This window comes from Salvelinus sp. IW2-2015, linkage group LG33 (genome assembly GCF_002910315.2).
Source record: "Salvelinus sp. IW2-2015 linkage group LG33, ASM291031v2, whole genome shotgun sequence".
NCBI lineage: Eukaryota > Metazoa > Chordata > Actinopteri > Salmoniformes > Salmonidae > Salvelinus > Salvelinus sp. IW2-2015.
The window spans coordinates 2,371,437-2,389,816 of NC_036872.1; the positions used below are offsets into that span (position 1 = coordinate 2,371,437).

The 18,380-nt window shown below is 42.5% G+C and overlaps 1 protein-coding gene across 2 annotated transcripts in view; it reads left to right on the top strand.

Annotated features, from left to right (window-relative positions):
• The window catches only part of LOC111957531 (glutamate receptor ionotropic, delta-2), a 705,651-nt gene that overhangs the window by 660,060 nt on the left and 27,211 nt on the right, over positions 1 to 18,380 (top strand). For both annotated transcript variants that reach the window (XR_011474713.1, XM_023978383.2), the window contains exon 12: positions 17,161 to 17,327. Coding sequence is in view for 1 of the 2 variants with exons in the window: in XM_023978383.2 (XP_023834151.1) it covers positions 17,161 to 17,327 (167 nt within the window). In the remaining variant the exon portion in view is untranslated. The remainder of the gene's footprint in view (positions 1 to 17,160; positions 17,328 to 18,380) is intronic.

Genomic DNA, 18,380 nt, shown 5'->3' on the forward strand with positions numbered 1-18,380 from the left:
AAGAGACGGCAGCATCAACATTATGTACAAAATAAGTTATAAACAATGCAAAAAAACACACATTATAGCACAATTGGTTAGGATCCCGAAAAATGGTAGCCATCTCCTCCAGCGCCATTCTTTCTCAACATAGGTCACAAATAAAGCTATCCAATGTCAAATTGGAGCACAACTCATGAGCCCACCTCCTGCACTGCTCGCACCTAATTCAGTCCCCACCTGTCACTGAAAGCAGGGGGAAAGTTGCCAATTGAAAAGCAGCTCTCTCTTAAAAACGTAACTAGCCATCCAGCAATATGATATAAAATGCTGTGTTAAATAGCTCAAAAGCTATAAAGTAACATTAACTGTAAAGCTATCAGTCAGCAGTGGAAACATTTACAACTGCAATTAAGTCACGTTATATTTTTTATGTATTTTACCTCAGACAATCTGGTAGTAAGGTTGCTAGCTAGCACTCATAGCAGCTTATGCTAACTAGCTAGCTGGCTAGCATTTACTGATAGTGAAGTTGCTAACTAGCAAATTAGCATAAACTACCACTATTCATTGTCTAAATCAAATCAAATCAAATCAAGTTTATTTTATATAGCCCTTCGTACATCAGCTAATATCTCGAAGTGCTGTACAGACACCCAGCCTAAAACCCCAAACAGCAAGCAATGCAGGTGTAGAAGCACGGTGGCTAGGAAAAACTCCCTAGAAAGGCCAAAACCTAGGAAGAAACCTAGAGAGGAACCAGGCTATGAGGGGTGGCCAGTCCTCTTCTGGCTGTGCTGGGTGGAGATTATAACAGAACTATGACAGGTAGAAACACATTCATAACCATAAAGGGGTAACTAGCCCCCAGGGGCCAGGGAGGTGAGTTGCCTCCAACACGCTCATCCAACATATTACTGCTTTACTCAAAAATGATCTACATTTTTCTCTAAACATGTGGATTATTTATTTTAAGGCTTTCCTACTTGTATATTTAAAAAACTCTTCTAGATCTAACTTCATTGAAATATATCTACAACTTTCTCAAAATGTCCAAAAAATGTAATACTTCAAAAGTTGTGGTAAATGTATCTCCAAAAGTAGTGGTGACACAGGACATTTGTTGTTGAGCAAGTGCAGTGGCAGCCAGGGAAAGTATTGGGGAAATAATTTGGTGACATCTTGTGGTCTTTATGTGAATTACAGGGGGTGGCAGTTACCCCAGGGGGCTAGTTACCTCCCAGGACCCTACTTCACTTCAAGCATCAACCACTGTTTGAGGAGCATGCTCTTGCTGCCCAACAAGTGATATTCCGCCCAAACTGTATGGCATGGGCTCTCAAACCTTGTTCCTGCAACTACCCAGTGCTTCATTTGGGAAACCAAGTGAAATCTGTTCAGGAACATCGATAGTAACATGTTTTCGCAACGCAACATATTTCACTAAACTGTTGACAGCCTTTCTGCGCGCTCGAGAAAGGCATAAAGGAGAGAGAGGAGGAGATGGAAACGCATGGTGGTGAGATATTCTGTAGAGCTAAACGTAATGTGTCACCCTGTAATTATGAAAATATAAAAATTACTGGGCTCATAAGCCTATGAAAATATTACTAGGCTATACAAAATCAAATACAAATTTCCTAGGTGGCAAAGGTCTGGATGGATGATGTAATTTATCGGCGTAGTAACAAACCCCCACCTCGCAACCCATGCGACCCCAAACTGTTCACACCCCTCTTGTTGGCGGAGAGAAAATGTTGCAGCTATTTTTTTTTGTTTTGTAACCTTTATTTAACTAGGCAAGTCAGTTAAGAACAAAGTCTTTTTTACAATGAAGGCCTATCCCAGACAACACCGCGCCAATTGTGCACCACCCTATGGGACTCCCAATCACAGCTGGATTTGAACCAGAGACTGTAGTGACACCTCTTGTACTGAAATGCAGTGACTTAGACTGCTCCGCCACTCGGGAGTCCAGGTGTTTTAAAGCTAATTTCCTGCAATTCTATGCATTCTTCCATGTCTTATGTGTGTTTATATGATACCAGGGGTCGAAGCCCGACCTGCGGTCCGTATTGATCCTGTTCTGTGTCCGGATTCAGTCCGCGGTACGCCAGTTGAGTATGGAGGGCCTCGGCTATATGTTCTCTCCCAGGCTCATGGATATCATTTTTGGAGCATAAGGTAATCAGTCCATCCAGTATGCATAATAATACAGTACACACTCAAAGGCGATTACTAAAATTTGTTTAATTTTGGAGTATAGGCTAAAGCAATTATGTACCAAAGACATTAAATCAGTTTCGTTTGATGTTTTTCTGCCATGCATAATATGCGGTAGACTGTGTATTGTATAAAAGCACAATCATCATTTTAATTCCGTTTTTTTTGGGGGGGGGGCTTGGGCTCATAAGCCTATGCATATGCATAAGCTCTAATATGTATATGGGTGTTTTGAATGAATCATCCCCTTAGAAAGCGCTGTCCATTTCGTTGTGTTAGGCTTTGAAACAACATCCACAACAACCATGTTATACACTGTTTCAACCTGCTGTTGAACTTATTTCTTCCAACTGATCATAACAGTGAGGTGAGTTTTTAAAGTATGATAGGCCTACTGTTTTAGTGTTTGATGTGATTTTCAATTGCATTTGCATTGATGTCAGAGTGGTTAGGGACAATAGAGCCTGAGTATCAGGCCATTAGGACCTGATGGAGGGGACAATAGACCTGAGTATCAGGCCATTAGGACCTGATGGAAAGGACAATAGAGCCTGAGTATCAGGCCATTAGGACCTGATGGAGGGACAATAGAGCGCTGAGTATCAGGCCATTAGGACCTGATGGAGGGACAATAGAGCCTGAGTATCAGGCCATTAGGACCTGATGGAGGGACAATAGAGCCTGAGTATCAGGCCATTAGGACCTGATGGAGGGACAATAGAGCCTGAGTATCAGGCCATTAGGACCTGATGGAGGGCAATAGAGCCTGAGTACAGGCCATTAGGACCTGATGGAGGGACAATAGAGCCTGAGTATCAGGCCATTAGGACCTGATGGAGGACAATAGAGCCTGAGTATCAGGCCATTAGGACCTGATGGAGGGACAATAGAGCCTGAGTTCAAGCCATTAGGACCTGATGGAGGGAAATAGAGCCTGAGTATCAGGCCATTAGGACCTGATGAGGGACAATAGAGCCTGAGTATCAGGCCATTAGGACCTGATGGAGGACAATTAGCCTGAGTTCAGGCCATTAGGACCTGATGGAGGAAATAGAGGCCTGAGTATCAGGCATTAGGACCTGATGAGGGGACAATAGAGCCTGAGTATCAGGCCATTAGGACCTGATGGAGGGACAATTAGGCCTGAGTACCAGGGGGACCATTAGGACCTGATGGAGGGACAATAGAGCCTGAGTACCAGGCCATTAGGACCTGATGGAGGGACAATAGAGCCCTGAGTATCAGGCCATTAGGACCTGATGGAGGGACAATAGAGCCTGAGTATCATGCCATTAGGACCTGATGGAGGGACAATAGAGCCTGAGTACCAGGCCATTAGGACTTGATGGTAGTTAGCAAGTTGGGTACTACCAAAGCATGTCCAGAGTGTATAAAAGGAGATTACCGTGACCGTCAAGTGGAATTTGACTGCAGTCATGACTCATCACTGCCGGTGTGTCGGTAATAAGGGCACCGCAACATCCCTAGTAGCAGCATGTTATGGGCATGCTTTTCATTGGCAGGAACTGTGAAACTGGTCAAGATTGAGGGCAAGATTGATGGAGCTAAATAAAGGGACATTTTAGAGGAAAACCTATTTCAGTCGGCAAGAGACCTGGGAGTGGTGCGGAGGTTCACCTTGCAGCAGGACAATGACCCTAAACACACAGCCAGAGCTACACTGGAGTGGTTTAAAAACAAGAATCGAAATGTCTTAGAATAGCCCAGTCAAAGCCCAGACCTCAATCTGATTGAGAATCTGTGGCAAAACTTGAAAATTGCTGTTCACCATTGGTCCCCAACCAACTTAACCTAGCTTGAGCAATTTTGCCAAAAAGAATGGGCAAAAATTACAGGATCCAGATGTGCAAAGCTGGTAGAGACTTAACCAAAAAGACTCACAGCTGTAATTGCCGCCAAAAGATGCTTCTATCAAGTATTGACTCAGGGGGGTGAATTTTTGGGGACGATTTTTGTTTTTGTTTAATTAACTTTTGTGTCACCCCAAAATACATTTTAATTCCAGGTTGTAACACAACAAAATGTGAAAAAGTCCAAGGGGTGTGAATACTTATGCAAGGCACTGCATGTGAGAATGCTCTTCATTGACTACAGCTCAGTGTTCAACAACATAGTGCCCTCAAAGCTTGTCACCAAGCTCAGGATCCTGGGACTGAACACCTCCCTCTGCAAGTGGATCCTGGACCTCCTGATGGGACGACCCCAGGTGGTGAGAGTAGGCAACCACACCAACACCCTCAATCACGGGGGCCACCAGGGGTGTATGCTTAGCTCCCTCCTGTAGTCCCTGTTCACCCACGACTGTGTGGCCACACACGACTCCAACTCCATTATTAAGTTTGCTTATGACACAACGGTGGTAAGCCTGATCACCAACGGCGATCAGACAGCCTACAGTTAGGAGGTCAGAGAAATGGCAGTGTGGTGTCAGGACAACAACCTCTCCTTCAATGTCAGCAGGAGCTGATCGTGGACTACAGGGAACAGGGGGGTGGGTGCACACCCCCATCCACATCGACGGCCCACTGCTGAGAAGGTCAAGAGCTTGAAGTGTCCACGTCACTGAGGACTTAACATGGTCCTCTCCCACCAGAACAGCATGAAGAAGGCACGACAGCGCCGCTTCTGCCTCAGAACAGAGTGAAGAAGGCACAGCGTGAAGAAGGCACGGCAACGCCGCTTCACTGAGCTCTTCAGTAAGGCCATTCTACTACCAATGTTTGTCTGTGGAGATTGCATGGCGGTGTACTCAATTGTATACACCTGTCAGCAACTGAAATAGCCAAATCCACTAATTTAAAGTGGTGTCCACATACTTTTGTAGATATAGTGTACTTGCATTCACGTGTTTCTATTTTTTTTTCTATTATAATCTATATTATTATTATCACTGCATTGTTGGAAAGAAAGGAGAAAGGGGAAAGGGGGATAGCTAGTCAGTTGTACAACTGTATGCATTCAACTGAAATGTGTTGTCGTGTCTTTGCTATCATTAAATTGAAGACTTATAGTTTATATCAAAGATTCCTGTAATTAGGGATTACGCGATCAACTGATTAATAACGTAACCAATTAACTATGAATTTTGGGGGCACCAGGGAAAGTAGTCAGATTACAAAGTTATAATTTCCCAATATAACCTTTCAGATATTTTCATATCTGATCAATAGTCTTCTGATTAATGATTTATTTATTTTACCTCACGTTAGTCTCATTCCAAACGTCGTAAATTGTTGGTTATCTGCACGAACCCAGTCTTCACTATGAGTCATCCATACATCAATTGTCTTAAATCATTTATTTATTACTAACTAAGTAATTCACAGAAATGCATAAACAAACAAACAAACTTAAAATGGTTACATGAAATGATGGGAGAAATATGCCCTAGTGGGCTGAACCGGCATGGCGGCTTGTTAGACAAAGGAAAAATTGGGGGTCGACTAGTTCATAACTATAACAATTGACATGCTAATCCTTTACACATGAACGCTCACTCATTCGGGAACAATTGCAATCAATATATATATATTTACGCTCAGTGTGTCGTCTTGATCGCTGGAGAAAAGTTAGTTTCTGTTGGAGTTTCTTCTTTCTCTGTCTTGGTTATTGTGGATAGTTCAGAGTGACATTCGTTATAGAATGGATGTTTCGGCGGTTGTCGTTCTTCGAGTTCAATGATACCGAATTCCTAGCTGCAGACTAGTAGTCAATATCAAAGACTTGTTCTTATTCGTCTAAGAGTTTAACCACGTGGTATGGTTAACAGATTCAGCAATGGTACTCAACCTTCGTTCTCCTCCTAATGGAGAAAAAACATGGTCTCCTGATAATTTCTCAGAGTTGGGTTTTTATTCGGATTGCAGAGAGGGGCTGTCCCAGGATGTCTGACCCAACTGGCTCAGGGGAGGGTCCTCGGATTTAGTTCAAATCAAAAGGGATTTGTATTTTTCTTCATTAAACAGTCCAAAATCATATTACACAATTATACAAACAGTATCATACTCACTCATTCCTTTTATACAACAATCAGATGTAAACCTCATATCTGAGGTTATTATATAAACAGCGGTATGGTAATGTAGCCACACAGTCTCCCATGAGTTGCCCACGTGGTGACAAACGGACATGTTAATAGCTGGAATCTTCACCGATCTTTTATACTTTTTCCGGAACATGAAATCTGTTCGTACCTCAAGTTCTGTGAGGTGGAAGAAACCCCTTTGTCCTGAAAGTTTACCCTCTCTCTAATACTGTTTGGCCATGAGGAGATTCTCAGGAATTTACGACGTCTCTCTGTGACCACAGCATGGGTTGAATGAGGAAAGGGGGAGGCAGGGAGTGGCAGGGAGAGGGGGATGGGCTTTATGTACCTAAACAGGCAACGTCATGACAGTGTCTTCCGCATTTAACCCAACCCCTCTGAATCAGAGAGGTGCGGGGGCCTGCCTTAATCGACATCCATGTCTTCGGCGCCCGGGGAACAGTGGGTTAACTGCCTTGCTCAAGGCCAGAACGACGGGCTCTCAAGGTAAGAATTTCACTGTCCTGTTTTACACCTGTTATATCATCTGCACATGGCTAATAAACTTTGAAACTTGAGATTCACCTGGTATCGTCACATCCTGCCCATGTTGTCGGTGTCCTGACCCCTCGTGTCAGGAAGTGAAGTCGCAGCTGTGTAGGGGGCAAACACTGTCACAACACCAGATAATACAGAGGGAGAGAGATAGAGAGATGGGGGGGGGGGGGCGCTGATTCACTGTCAGAGGGCCACCGGCTGCTGCGTCCGAAGTACCTTCACCTATGGCTGTGCCCCAAATGACACCCTATTCCCAATCGGCCCTGGTCAAAAGTAGTGCACTATATAGGGAATAGGCTGCCATTTTGGACGAAACCCATTAGTCTCAAGTATCATTTTTTAATCCGAGTGGCACAGCGGTCTAAGGCACTGCATCTCAGTGCTAGAGGCATCACAACAGACCCTGGTTCAATTCCAGGCTGTATCAGAACCGGCTGTGACTGGGAGTCCCATAGGGTGGCGCACAATTGGCACAGCGTCGTCTGGTTTAGGGTGTGGCTGGGGTAGGCGGTCATTGTAAATAATAATTTGTTCTTAACTGACTTGCCTAGTTACATTTTTTTTTTAAATCATGCTTTAGCATGTTTCCACTACCTGTGCTGGTAAACGAAGAGAACAGCTCAACAGTACCAAGTGTATGGTGTGGTGCCGGATCCACTGGTGTGAGCCTATTTGAAAGGTCGTGGCTGTGTTGGTGAGAGCTGAGCGAGGGAGAGAGGATGAACATTTGAATCACTTCATAGATGAGACAGGCCTGTTAATGTCGATGAATAGGTGGCCCCACTGGAGTTGTGACTCAAGCCACTGTGTCTGGGCGAGGCACCTCACTCCCTGCACGTCGACCGACTGTTTTGATTAAGTTGCCGTCTGTGTGCCAGGGTACTGTCATTCTTTTGGAGAGAGGGAGCCCTAAGAATTGTCTCAGACATGAAAGAGTGATACTGGGGAGAGAGGGAAAGAGGGAGAGAAGGAGAAGATGCTACGCCTCTGGCCCATTCAACTGACTCATGGCTTTAACAAGGCTAAGTCATACTACCAAAAGTTCTTAACAAACGATAGGGGGCTCTGTATTTCTTTCCTCGCGTTGATTTGTTTTGCTCAGCACAAGTCGAATATTATGCAATTAACTCTGCAGCGGAGAGGCGATGACAAATGGCGTTTGAGGCTAAGAAACTCCCTTTGAGGAACTAGCAGCAATGCAATTTCATGCGGCTTGTGCCAAATAGTGTGTGTTCAGAGTCGACAACGTTGTAATTATGTCACTTTTGCAACGTCTCAGTTGTTTAAGTAATAAAAAAACATCACGGGTTTATGCAGCGGTTAAACCCTACTTCCTTTGTCAAATCAATAACCAAATCCTCTTAGGTAAAACTCATTGTTGCTCTGCTGTTTGGCTCAGATTATGTGCTCCTGTTCTTTGTTGGGTATTAGAGAGACGATTCAGATCCCTCCCCCACTGTTTAGTGAGATTAATTTTACCTACGTGTTAGCTGAAAAGATCAAAGAAACAACGTAGCGTAAATGCTAAATACATTTCAAGCGTGGCTTTGTGATTAGATGGTGGTGTTAACCTTTTATTCCGATATACATAGATTCAAATCGAGGGGAAGATCATTCCTCGATCAGGGGGTCCGGGGATTGGGAAGAGGAATTTTGAGGTTAGATGATTGTGCAGTTGGATGTAGAGTAGCTATTTTGAAATTCAGCAGGCTTTGACACACCGGGCTATTGTCCCAATGTTGTCCCTGAAAATAACAGATAAAGACTTTTCCCACCCATCTTCACAATCACAAATGTTCATATCCTCACACACGCACCTGTTTCTTAGAGGGAGCTTGTTCAAAATAGTGCATGCCAAATCATTGGATATAAAGTTTTTGGAAACCGTTTCTTTCAGTTAAGAAGTGTCCAACCTCGTTGAATAAAACATTCTGGTAAATTCAAATTAACCCAATATTTTTCCCCTGATAAAAGTGTTTCCCTCTGAAAAGCAGGAGGTGACTACCCTGCCAAAAGGAGTTGGGTGGCTTAGGCTGCCATGTTACATTAGCCTTGTGAGGTTCCTGCGCCAGGCCACTTATGTTCCTCTGTCAAATTACTCTGTAAGGGAGAAGAGGCAGAAAGGCATGTTCACCAATCCAGTAATTGTGTTTACTCCGCTCTCCCCAGCATGCACCATACTGTAGCTGGTGGTCCAATGGGTAGCCTATTTCATATGAACCCATCCATTGTAACATGATTTAATTTGTAACATGATTTCATTTGTAACATGATTTCATTTGAAACGAGCACAATTACATATTTCAAAAGACAAAAGTACATACTTTTGAAACAACTGAGCAGGAAAGAAAGAAAAAATGTAAATATTTTTTTTTCATGCCAGATCCTATTAGCAAAAACATTTTAGTTCTAGCCCAGTGAGCTGTCCTGGACTGTTTCTCCAACATCTGTTTCTAATTATTCTGGGTTTTGTTATCAGATCCCCGTCTTTGGAAATTGCTTTGCAGATTTGCATATGGTTGGTGATAGACTATTAATTGCTTTTTATATTTTCCTAAGGAAACAAAGAGAATTAATGACAGCTCAAGGCCAATTAAGGCGAAAAACAAGTGCAGGAGGAGAAGTTGTCACACACAGCATCGGTCTGTCGCCGCTGTCACCGTCGAGTGCATATGCGGTGGGCGGGAATGCCACCTGTGTGCCAACTGGTGCTCACCACCGCGAGAGAGGTACTGCTGGGAAAGACTATCTCCACCGAGCCCAGAGACCAACCATAGTGGAGAATGATCAGAGTAAAAACTCATTGTGGTTTTACCACACAATGCTTCCTGGTTCCTTGAAAACAAACACATGCATAGATGGAGAGAGTGAGAGAGAGAGAGAGGGAGTATGAGGCATCTCAGCAGATGCAGGGAGAGCCTGGAGAGGGAGCTGGAAGGCGGTGAGGGACAGTTGTGAGCTGGCATGTTGAGAGAGGCTTTAAGAGATGAAGCTCCATCAGTATAAACAGAGGGTTGAGCCAGCCGGGAGGGAGGGACGTTGGGAGAGAGATTGTTGGCTCTCTGAAGAGGAGGGAGAAGGAAGCTGTAGTCTAAAAGGTCAGACTGCACCTGAAGAAACCTTGGTCTGTCTCAGGTAGCCAGACCTTTCTCTGAACTGAGACTACGCTTGAAAACACTACCATAGAAGAAAAGTTGTTGCTTGCACCCACATTGTGTAAATCTGCCCTTAAGTCTGCCACAGTTTCATGAATCCTTGATTGCAATACCTAATTGTTAACCTCTGGAATCCTCAACTTTTTTTTACATTTGAGACCAGACATAAAAAACAACAAAGCACAAGCTCTAACAACCATGTTAGAAACGTAACAACCAAGAGATAAAACCCTAAATATTAGCCCCTTCAAATGAACTTAAACTGATTGGTAGAAAATACCACTTTATATACAGTATGTGTGAGTTGCAGTCAGTTTTGGAATGGGTGGCTAGTCATGAACTAGTCCTGAACATGTTTATAACTAAAATCATTGTATTTGGTACAAATCATTTCCTAAGTTATAGACCTCAGCTGAATCTGGCAATGAATGATGTGGCTGTTGAGCAAGTTGAGGAAACTAAACTTCTCGGTGTCACCTTGGACTGTAAATTGTCATGGTAAAGGCTTATTGATTTAATTGTTGTAAAGATGGGGAGCATTTTTGTCTGTGATAAACAGATGCTCAGCATTCTTAACACCACAGTCAACCAAACAATTCCTGCAGTATCTAGTTTTATCTAATCTTGACTATTTCCCAGTGATATGGCCAAGTGCTGCAAAGATGGAACTAGAGCAGCACGTCTTGCATTTCAATGTACACAGAGGGCGAATGTCTACAGGATGCATGTCAGTCTCTCTTGGCTCAAAGTAGAGGAGAGATTGACTGCATCAATTCTTGTTTCTGTGAGAAATATGAATGTGTTGAAAATTCCAAATTGTCTGTGTAATGAACTTACTTATAGCTCAAACAAACATACTTACCCCACCAGACATGCCACCAGGGGTCTCTTCACAGTCCCCAGGTCCAGAACAAATTCAAGGAAATGTACAGTATTATGTAGAGCCATGATTGCATGGAACTCCTTTCCATCTCATATAGCACAAACCTGGTTTCAAAAAACAAATAAAGTAACATCTCACAGCACCACGCCTCTCCCCATGCGACCTCATATTTGTGTGTTTGTACTGACATTGATGTATAACTGGTAGATGTCCACACACACACAATCTAAAACACCATCTATGCACACCCACACATTATTATTCTTTAGTTGTATTGCTTCTTTTCTTTGTGTGTTTTTGGTTGTATTTTTTTTTTTTATATACATGTAAATATATAGGTCTGTAATGTCTATGTTAATGTTTTTAAAATATATGTAAATTCTTTGTCCATAATGTTTTTTGTTATGTATTGGACCCCAGGAAGACTAGCTGTCACCATTGTCGTCGGCTAACGGGGATCCTAATCAAATAAAATACCAAATTTAAAAAAGTGTTAAGAAGCAAGATTATGTGCCCCTGTTTGTGTGTGGTTAGTCGTTGAATCTCCTCCCCTTGGTGAACATGTCGTTAAGTGTTTCAGTCTTTTGATGTCTGCTACAGAACATGAGCTGAACAAGCCACAGAGAAGTCTGTTTCAGAAATGGAACCCTGTTCCTTATGTAATGAACTACTTAGAGCCCTTTGGGCCCTGGTTAAAAATAATGTGCTATATTGGGAATAGGGTCCCATTTGGGATGCATAGGCCTACTATAGCTCCAGCCTGTTCTCCCAATGCCTCTGTCTGGTAGTTGGCAACATAGTAGTTCTTATAAATGAGCAAAATGTTCAACAAATATTATTAACAGATCTCAAAATAATTGACTGGATGGTAAACACACAGTTAGCAATCTAAAGCAGTATAGTATGTTCCAAAAGGGAGAGTTCGCCCTTTTGAAAATGATATTGCTTATGTGTTGGAGTTGATTGTGATTTACAGTATTTAATAATCCCAAACTTGAATTTTATTTTGTTTATTGTGCTTTTAATGTTCTGTATTTACTTGTTCTCTGTGTATCAGTGTAGGCTACAGTATCTTGTGTTTAAATGCCCACACCAATAGAAATCCACTTTTTCAAGCTGAAAGATGATGGCCAGAGCTTACCCATGATGTTGCACAAAAGTCATCACTTTAGTCAAAGTATGATTATATATATGGGCTTGAAGTGACAAATCCGAACTGCCTACTTCGTGCAAATCCGTGTGAATGCGTTGTCTTTCCCTATGGTATGACATACAAATATTTTCAGCCTACGTTTCGTTTCAGGGCGAGGTTTTATTTGAATGTTACCACCCACCAGCATGGCATTGTTTATTCATCAGAAACAGCTGCAAAGTTCTTCCTCTTCGTGACTGAGATGAGCCAAACAGCCTTGTGTCCACTTTTGACCTGAAAATGATCATAATCCATTGGATCATTTGTCATTTGTCAAATTTTCACTTATTTTTGAGCTAGTCTGTATTAAAAATATATATTTATCTTCCCCCGTTGCCCCAAGATGAATGGTTTTGGCCCCAAGATGAATGGTTTTGGCCCCAAGATGAATGGTTTTGGCCACATAAGTTTTGCTTCACTACACACACCACTGTTTTGATTGGGGTAATGTTAGCTGGCAACCACAAGTGTCTATCCAGATAATGAAAAGGCACCCGCAAAAGAAAATGTAAGGAACTTATAGTTAGTGACATGTCATTTGCGGCATGCACGAACACTAGAAAAGTCATTGTAGCCTGTCATTTCACTTCCCCTGTGAGAACCATGAGCACGGGCTGGCCTGGATGCCAGCAACCTACAGAGGTTGCACCATGTCCATTACAATGTAGAAAAACACATATCAGCTATCTTTCAATAGTTATCCATATTACCTTCTTATTCGTTCTCACTATTTCTACGTCAGAGATAACAATAGATTGCGACATCAAAAATAGGCCAGTGGTTTTCCCGAAATCAATGCTTATGACAAATCCAGCTGACTAATCTTTTGAATACGGTGTAAAAGAAAACCAGCAACAACAGATAACATTAGCTAGCTAGATAAGGTTAGCAAGATAACTAGCTAGTTAGATAAGGTTAGCAAGATAACTAGCTAGCTAGATAAGGTTAGCAAGATAACTAGCTAGCTAGATACGGTTAACATGCTAGCTACACTGACAACTATCAGTGCCCTATTTGTTGATGTTTATCAACTCCACGTGGAAATTCCCAATCCTTGAATATGTATAGCCTTTGTCATTCGTTGGAGGTGGAACCTAAACGTGCATTTCATGTCTAGGACAGGTAATTTAAATTGTGGTGGCAACTTCCTCTGGGGGGGGAGGTCCTTTAAAGTCGCAAAACCAAGGGGATTCATAAAACGTTAGCATTAAACGTTCTGTACACTCATGTTGCAGTCATTACAAATCAGTTTAGAGGCCAACACCTCCTTTTAAATGATGCAACAACAACAAAAAACGCTCTACAGCCAATAACAAAATAACAACAAGCATGGATCACGTAAACAACATCAAGCTACACCAGCGTTTTTCTCTGAGCATAGAGGGAGGGAGGCGGAGAGGGGAACAGATGGATGGCTTTCATTTTGTGATTATGAATCTAGTGGGTTATTTAGTCATGTTTCCGGGAATAAACAATGCTGTGATTAGGATTCACCAGACGCCCTGTGTTTGACGAAAACGGCTTTTAATAATTATCTTGGCACAATTAGAGTCACTGGGCCCTTCTGATTGCCATGGCTCCTCCAGGCAGGCAGCACTCCTCATGTTCCCTCTCTTTTTTCAATGTCTCTACTAGTCTATTTATAGTATATGTGTTTTCTTGGAATCACAACAATAAGGCGAAGACTTTGTGGTACCTGCATGTAGAGTTGCAAAATTCCTGGGATTTTGCAACCCTAGCTATGTTTTTCTCCCCCTTGTTCCTGTTCTCTGAAATGGATTAGGAATCAATAGGAATCTCTACACTTTCTTCCCTTCCTTTGACATTATTAGAGATAAAAATGGCAATGCACACATTTTAAAGTGCATAAAGTGTTCATAAAAGGAATGAAATGCATAGAAATACAATAAATTCAGTCCCCATTCAAGTCAATGATTAGTCTGTTCTATTCATTCTATTTATGTGCATTTAATCCTACCCAATAGTCGAAATCCAGATAGATAACCTTTGAAAAACTGGGCCCTGATGTGATTCCAACTTCCAAGCCTGTAGAATTGATATAGCCAACAACATTTTTCTGGAAGCAAAACTGTAAGACCCTGTGATATACAGTGCATTCGGGAAGTATTCAGACCCTTGACTTTTCCCACATTTTGTTACATTACAGCCTTACTCTAAAATATATATATTTTTTAATGATCATCAATCTACACACAATACCCCATAATGAAAAAGCGGGGGGGAAAAATGGTTTTATTAAAAATAAAAAACAGACATACCTTATTTACATAAGTATTCAGACCGTTTGCTATGAGACTCAAAATTGAGCTGAGGTGCATCCTGTTTCCATTCATCCTCCTTGAGATGTTTCTACAACTTGATCGGAGTCTACCTGTGGTAGATTCAATTGATTGGACATGATTTGGAAAGGCACACACCTGTCTATATGAGGTCCCACAGTTGACAGTGCATGTCAGAGCAAAAACCAAGCCATGATGTCAAAGGAATTGTCCGTAGAGCTCAGAGACAAGATTGTGTCGAGGCACAGATCTGGGGAAAGGTACCAAAACATTTCTGCAGCATTGAAGTCCCTAAGAACACAGTGTCCTCCATCATTCTTAAATGGAAGACATTTAGAACCACCAAGACTCTTCCTTGAGCTAGCTTCCCGGCCAAACGGAGTAATCGGGGGAAAAAGGGCCTTGGTCAGGGAGGTGACCAAGAACCCAATGGTCACCCTGACAGTGCTGATGGTCACTAACAGAGCTCTAGAGTTCCTCTGTGGAGATGGGACAACCTTCCAGAGGGACAACCATCTCTGCAGCACTCCACCAATCAGGCCTTTATGGTAGAGTGGCCAGACGGAAGCCACTCCTCTGTAAAAGGCACATGACAGCCTCTTGGAGTTTGCCTAAAGGCACCTAAAGGACTCTCACACAATGAGAAACAACATTCTCTGGTCTGATGAAACCAAGATTGAACTCTTTGGCCTGAATGCCAAGCGTCACGTCTGGAGGAAACCTGGCACCATCCCTACGGTGAAGCATGGTGGTGGCAGCATCATGCTGTGGAGATGTTTTTCTGCGGCAGTGACTGGGAGGCTAGTCAGGATCGAGGGAAAGATGAACGGAGCAAAGCACAGCGAGATCATTGAGGAAATTTGGAGAAACTCCCCAAATACAGGTGTGTCAAGCTTGTAGCTTCATACCCAAGAAGACTTGAGGCTGTAATCGCTGCCTGACCGGTTGCATCATCGCCTGGTATGGCAACTGCTCGGCATCCGACCGTAAGGCGCCACAGATGGTAGTGCGTACAGCCCAGTACATCACTGGGGCCAAGTTCCCTGCCATCCAGGACCTATATTATATTAGGCGGTGTCAGAGGAAAGCCCAAAAAATGTCAAACACTCCAGTCATCCAAGTCATAGACTGTTCTCTCTGCTACCGCATGGCAAGCGGTACCGGAGCGCCAAGTCTAGGTCCAAAAGGCTGCTTAACAGCTTCTACCCCCAAGCCATAACATTGCTGAACAATTAATCACCCAGACTATTTGCATTGCCACCCCCCCCGCTGTTTATTATCTTTGCATAATTACTTTACCCCTACCTACATGTACAAATTACCTCGACTAACCTGTACCCCCACACATTGACTCGGTACCCTCTGTATAGAGCCTCATTATTGTTATTATTGTTACTCATTATTGTGTTACTTTTTCTTTTCTTTTTTTACTTTAGTTTGTAAATATTTTCTTAAAACTGCATTGTTGGCTAAGGGCTTGTACGTAAGCATTTCACGGTAAGGTCTACACCAGGTGTATTCGACGCATGTGACAAATACAATTTGATTTGATTTGAGTAAAAGGTCTGAATGCTTATGTAAATGTGATATTTACATTTTTATTTTTAATACATTTGCAAAAATGTGTTTTTGCTTTGTTATTATGGGGTATTGTGTGTACATTGATGAGGGGGGAAAAAAACATTTTCATCCCTTTTAGAATAAGGCTGTAACGTAACAAAATGTGGAAAAAGTCAAGGGGTCTGAATACTTTCCGAATGCACTATAAGAGCGATCCAGGAGAAGGAAGATGATGCGTTACAAATGGTCCCCTATTCCCTATATAGTGCATCGTTTTCACCAGGGCCTATATGGGCCTATTTAAGGAATAGGTTGCCCTTCAGGACGCACATCCATAGTGCTGTTTGAACCAAATCACAAAATTAGAGGATTTCTGATTCAGACAAGAGTCATTCTGCAGAGGGCAATCACCTTGAACCCTGTCCAGACGCAGACTGGAGTGAGGTGACTGAAAATGTCATAAAGTGCCATTACAGTTAATGAGACGTCAGAGTCCAAACGCATGTAGAGGGCCAGGCAGTCAGCCCTGGTGCATCTCTTACAGGGGTAATAACAATGAATCCTCAAAAGATTCACAGAATCTTAAAGGAATCAGCCATGTCTCAAAAGTGTGTCAAATGTGAATGTCCTCACACCTGGGTATTTTTCTTTGAATGGTGAGTTGATGTGGATGGTAGGTGTCCCATTAATAGGAGCTGCAGAGCTGCTGTAAAATGGGTGATGATTTGGTTACCTCTGACCATATTAACCTTGACTTCCGCTCTGCAAACAGACACTCCCATCTAAGCAAACTAAAGAAAAAAGGAATGACATATTGCTGATGAATATGAAGCTAGAATGTGCACTCGCCACATATTCAAATGAAAATAACATATTATATTCCAATTACAGGGTATGTCTTTTTGTTTTTCATTTATTCTGTTCAATTGTCAGGGACCATGTACAATTAAAACAAGAAAAAAAATCATGACACTGACTATTACTGGGTAAAATACAAAACTGACCGAAGATCAGTGTCTAGGGGCAACACTTTACCCTACTCCACAATGCATGCAACAAAATTGTCATGGTAAATGTTCATGTTCAATCATGTTACCATCTCTCGACTGGAGTGTCAAATAATAGCTTATGTGTTTCTATATCTGTTTCTACCTCTAGAAATAGAATTACAATAAAGGGCGTAGCCCATCAGTCCACAACAATTTGACTGCACCCTCATGGATACACTCAGTAATTATATTTCTATGTTTCTACTTTTCTCTCAGGTGAAGTACGGGCATTTTGCCTTTGTGTGGGATGTGGCGGTGCTGGAGTATGTGGGCATCAACGATGAGGACTGCTCCTTCTACACTGTGGGGAACAAGGCACCAGACCGGGGCTACGGCATCGCCCTGCAGCACGGCAGTCCATACAGGGACATCTTCTCCCAGAGGTACGTTGAACATTTAAGGCTTTATACGTGCTAATACATGCTTAGAACAAGTAATATGTCATATAATATATGCTATTTATTCAACAGGTTTATCCAAAGCGACTTACAGTAATGCATGCGTATATTTTTTGTATGGGTGGCCCCAGAGAGTATCGAACCAACAAACCATGCTGTAAACAGTGCCATGCTCTACCGACTGAGCCACACAGAGCTGCAAAAAGCGTTAACACAGTACACTGTTCAGTGTACAAGCAGCAGGCAATACAGTGTGCAAACATACAGGCTACCCTAACTACACCATTGCCACATCTACAGTGTGAGAAGGATTTAGTCGTTTCTGTTTTTGAAGTCAACTGCTGTATGGCCTTTCAGTGAAATGTCGCCTTTGTTCAGTGGACTGGAGTTTGTCCAAGTCAATTTGTGAAAGGACATCAAATGTTGTGATGGAATTACAGGTGGTTGATAGTTTGACAAAGTAGACCAAGACAAAATGCTAAATCACTTGTCCATTAGAAATGAGCTTATATATGACTGACAAGGGCATGTAGTAAAGCTCAATCATTATGACATGCTCAAGTGCCCCATCCACCTGTAATGATGTGCTACTGCACTTGTCTTTGATTTCTATACACACTAAGAGAGGATCCTTCACCCCATCAAGAGGCAGATGCAAGCTGGATTTGTATTTAGAATGAACAAGTGTATATGTGTGTTTGTGTGCATGTGTATGTCCGTGCGCGTGTGTGGGCGTCTGCTGCTCCTGTGTGTGTGCGTGTGTGTGGGCGTCTGGATGCTCCTGTGTGTGCGTGCGTGTGTGTGAATGAGTCCCAGCGTGTGATTCAGTATTTCTGTTTATTCTATTTGCACCTCTTTGTCTTACTGATGCACACAACTGCAGAATGTTGCCACTAATGGTGGTTGTGAAAGTAAACAAGTTATTAATTGACAGTCCTATTTAATTCCTTGTCATTATTTCCAGGACATTGTCAGGCTCTTGGGGAGCGCTTTCCAAACTCATTTTAAAATAAAACAGTTTGCTAAAAGTGTTCCCTA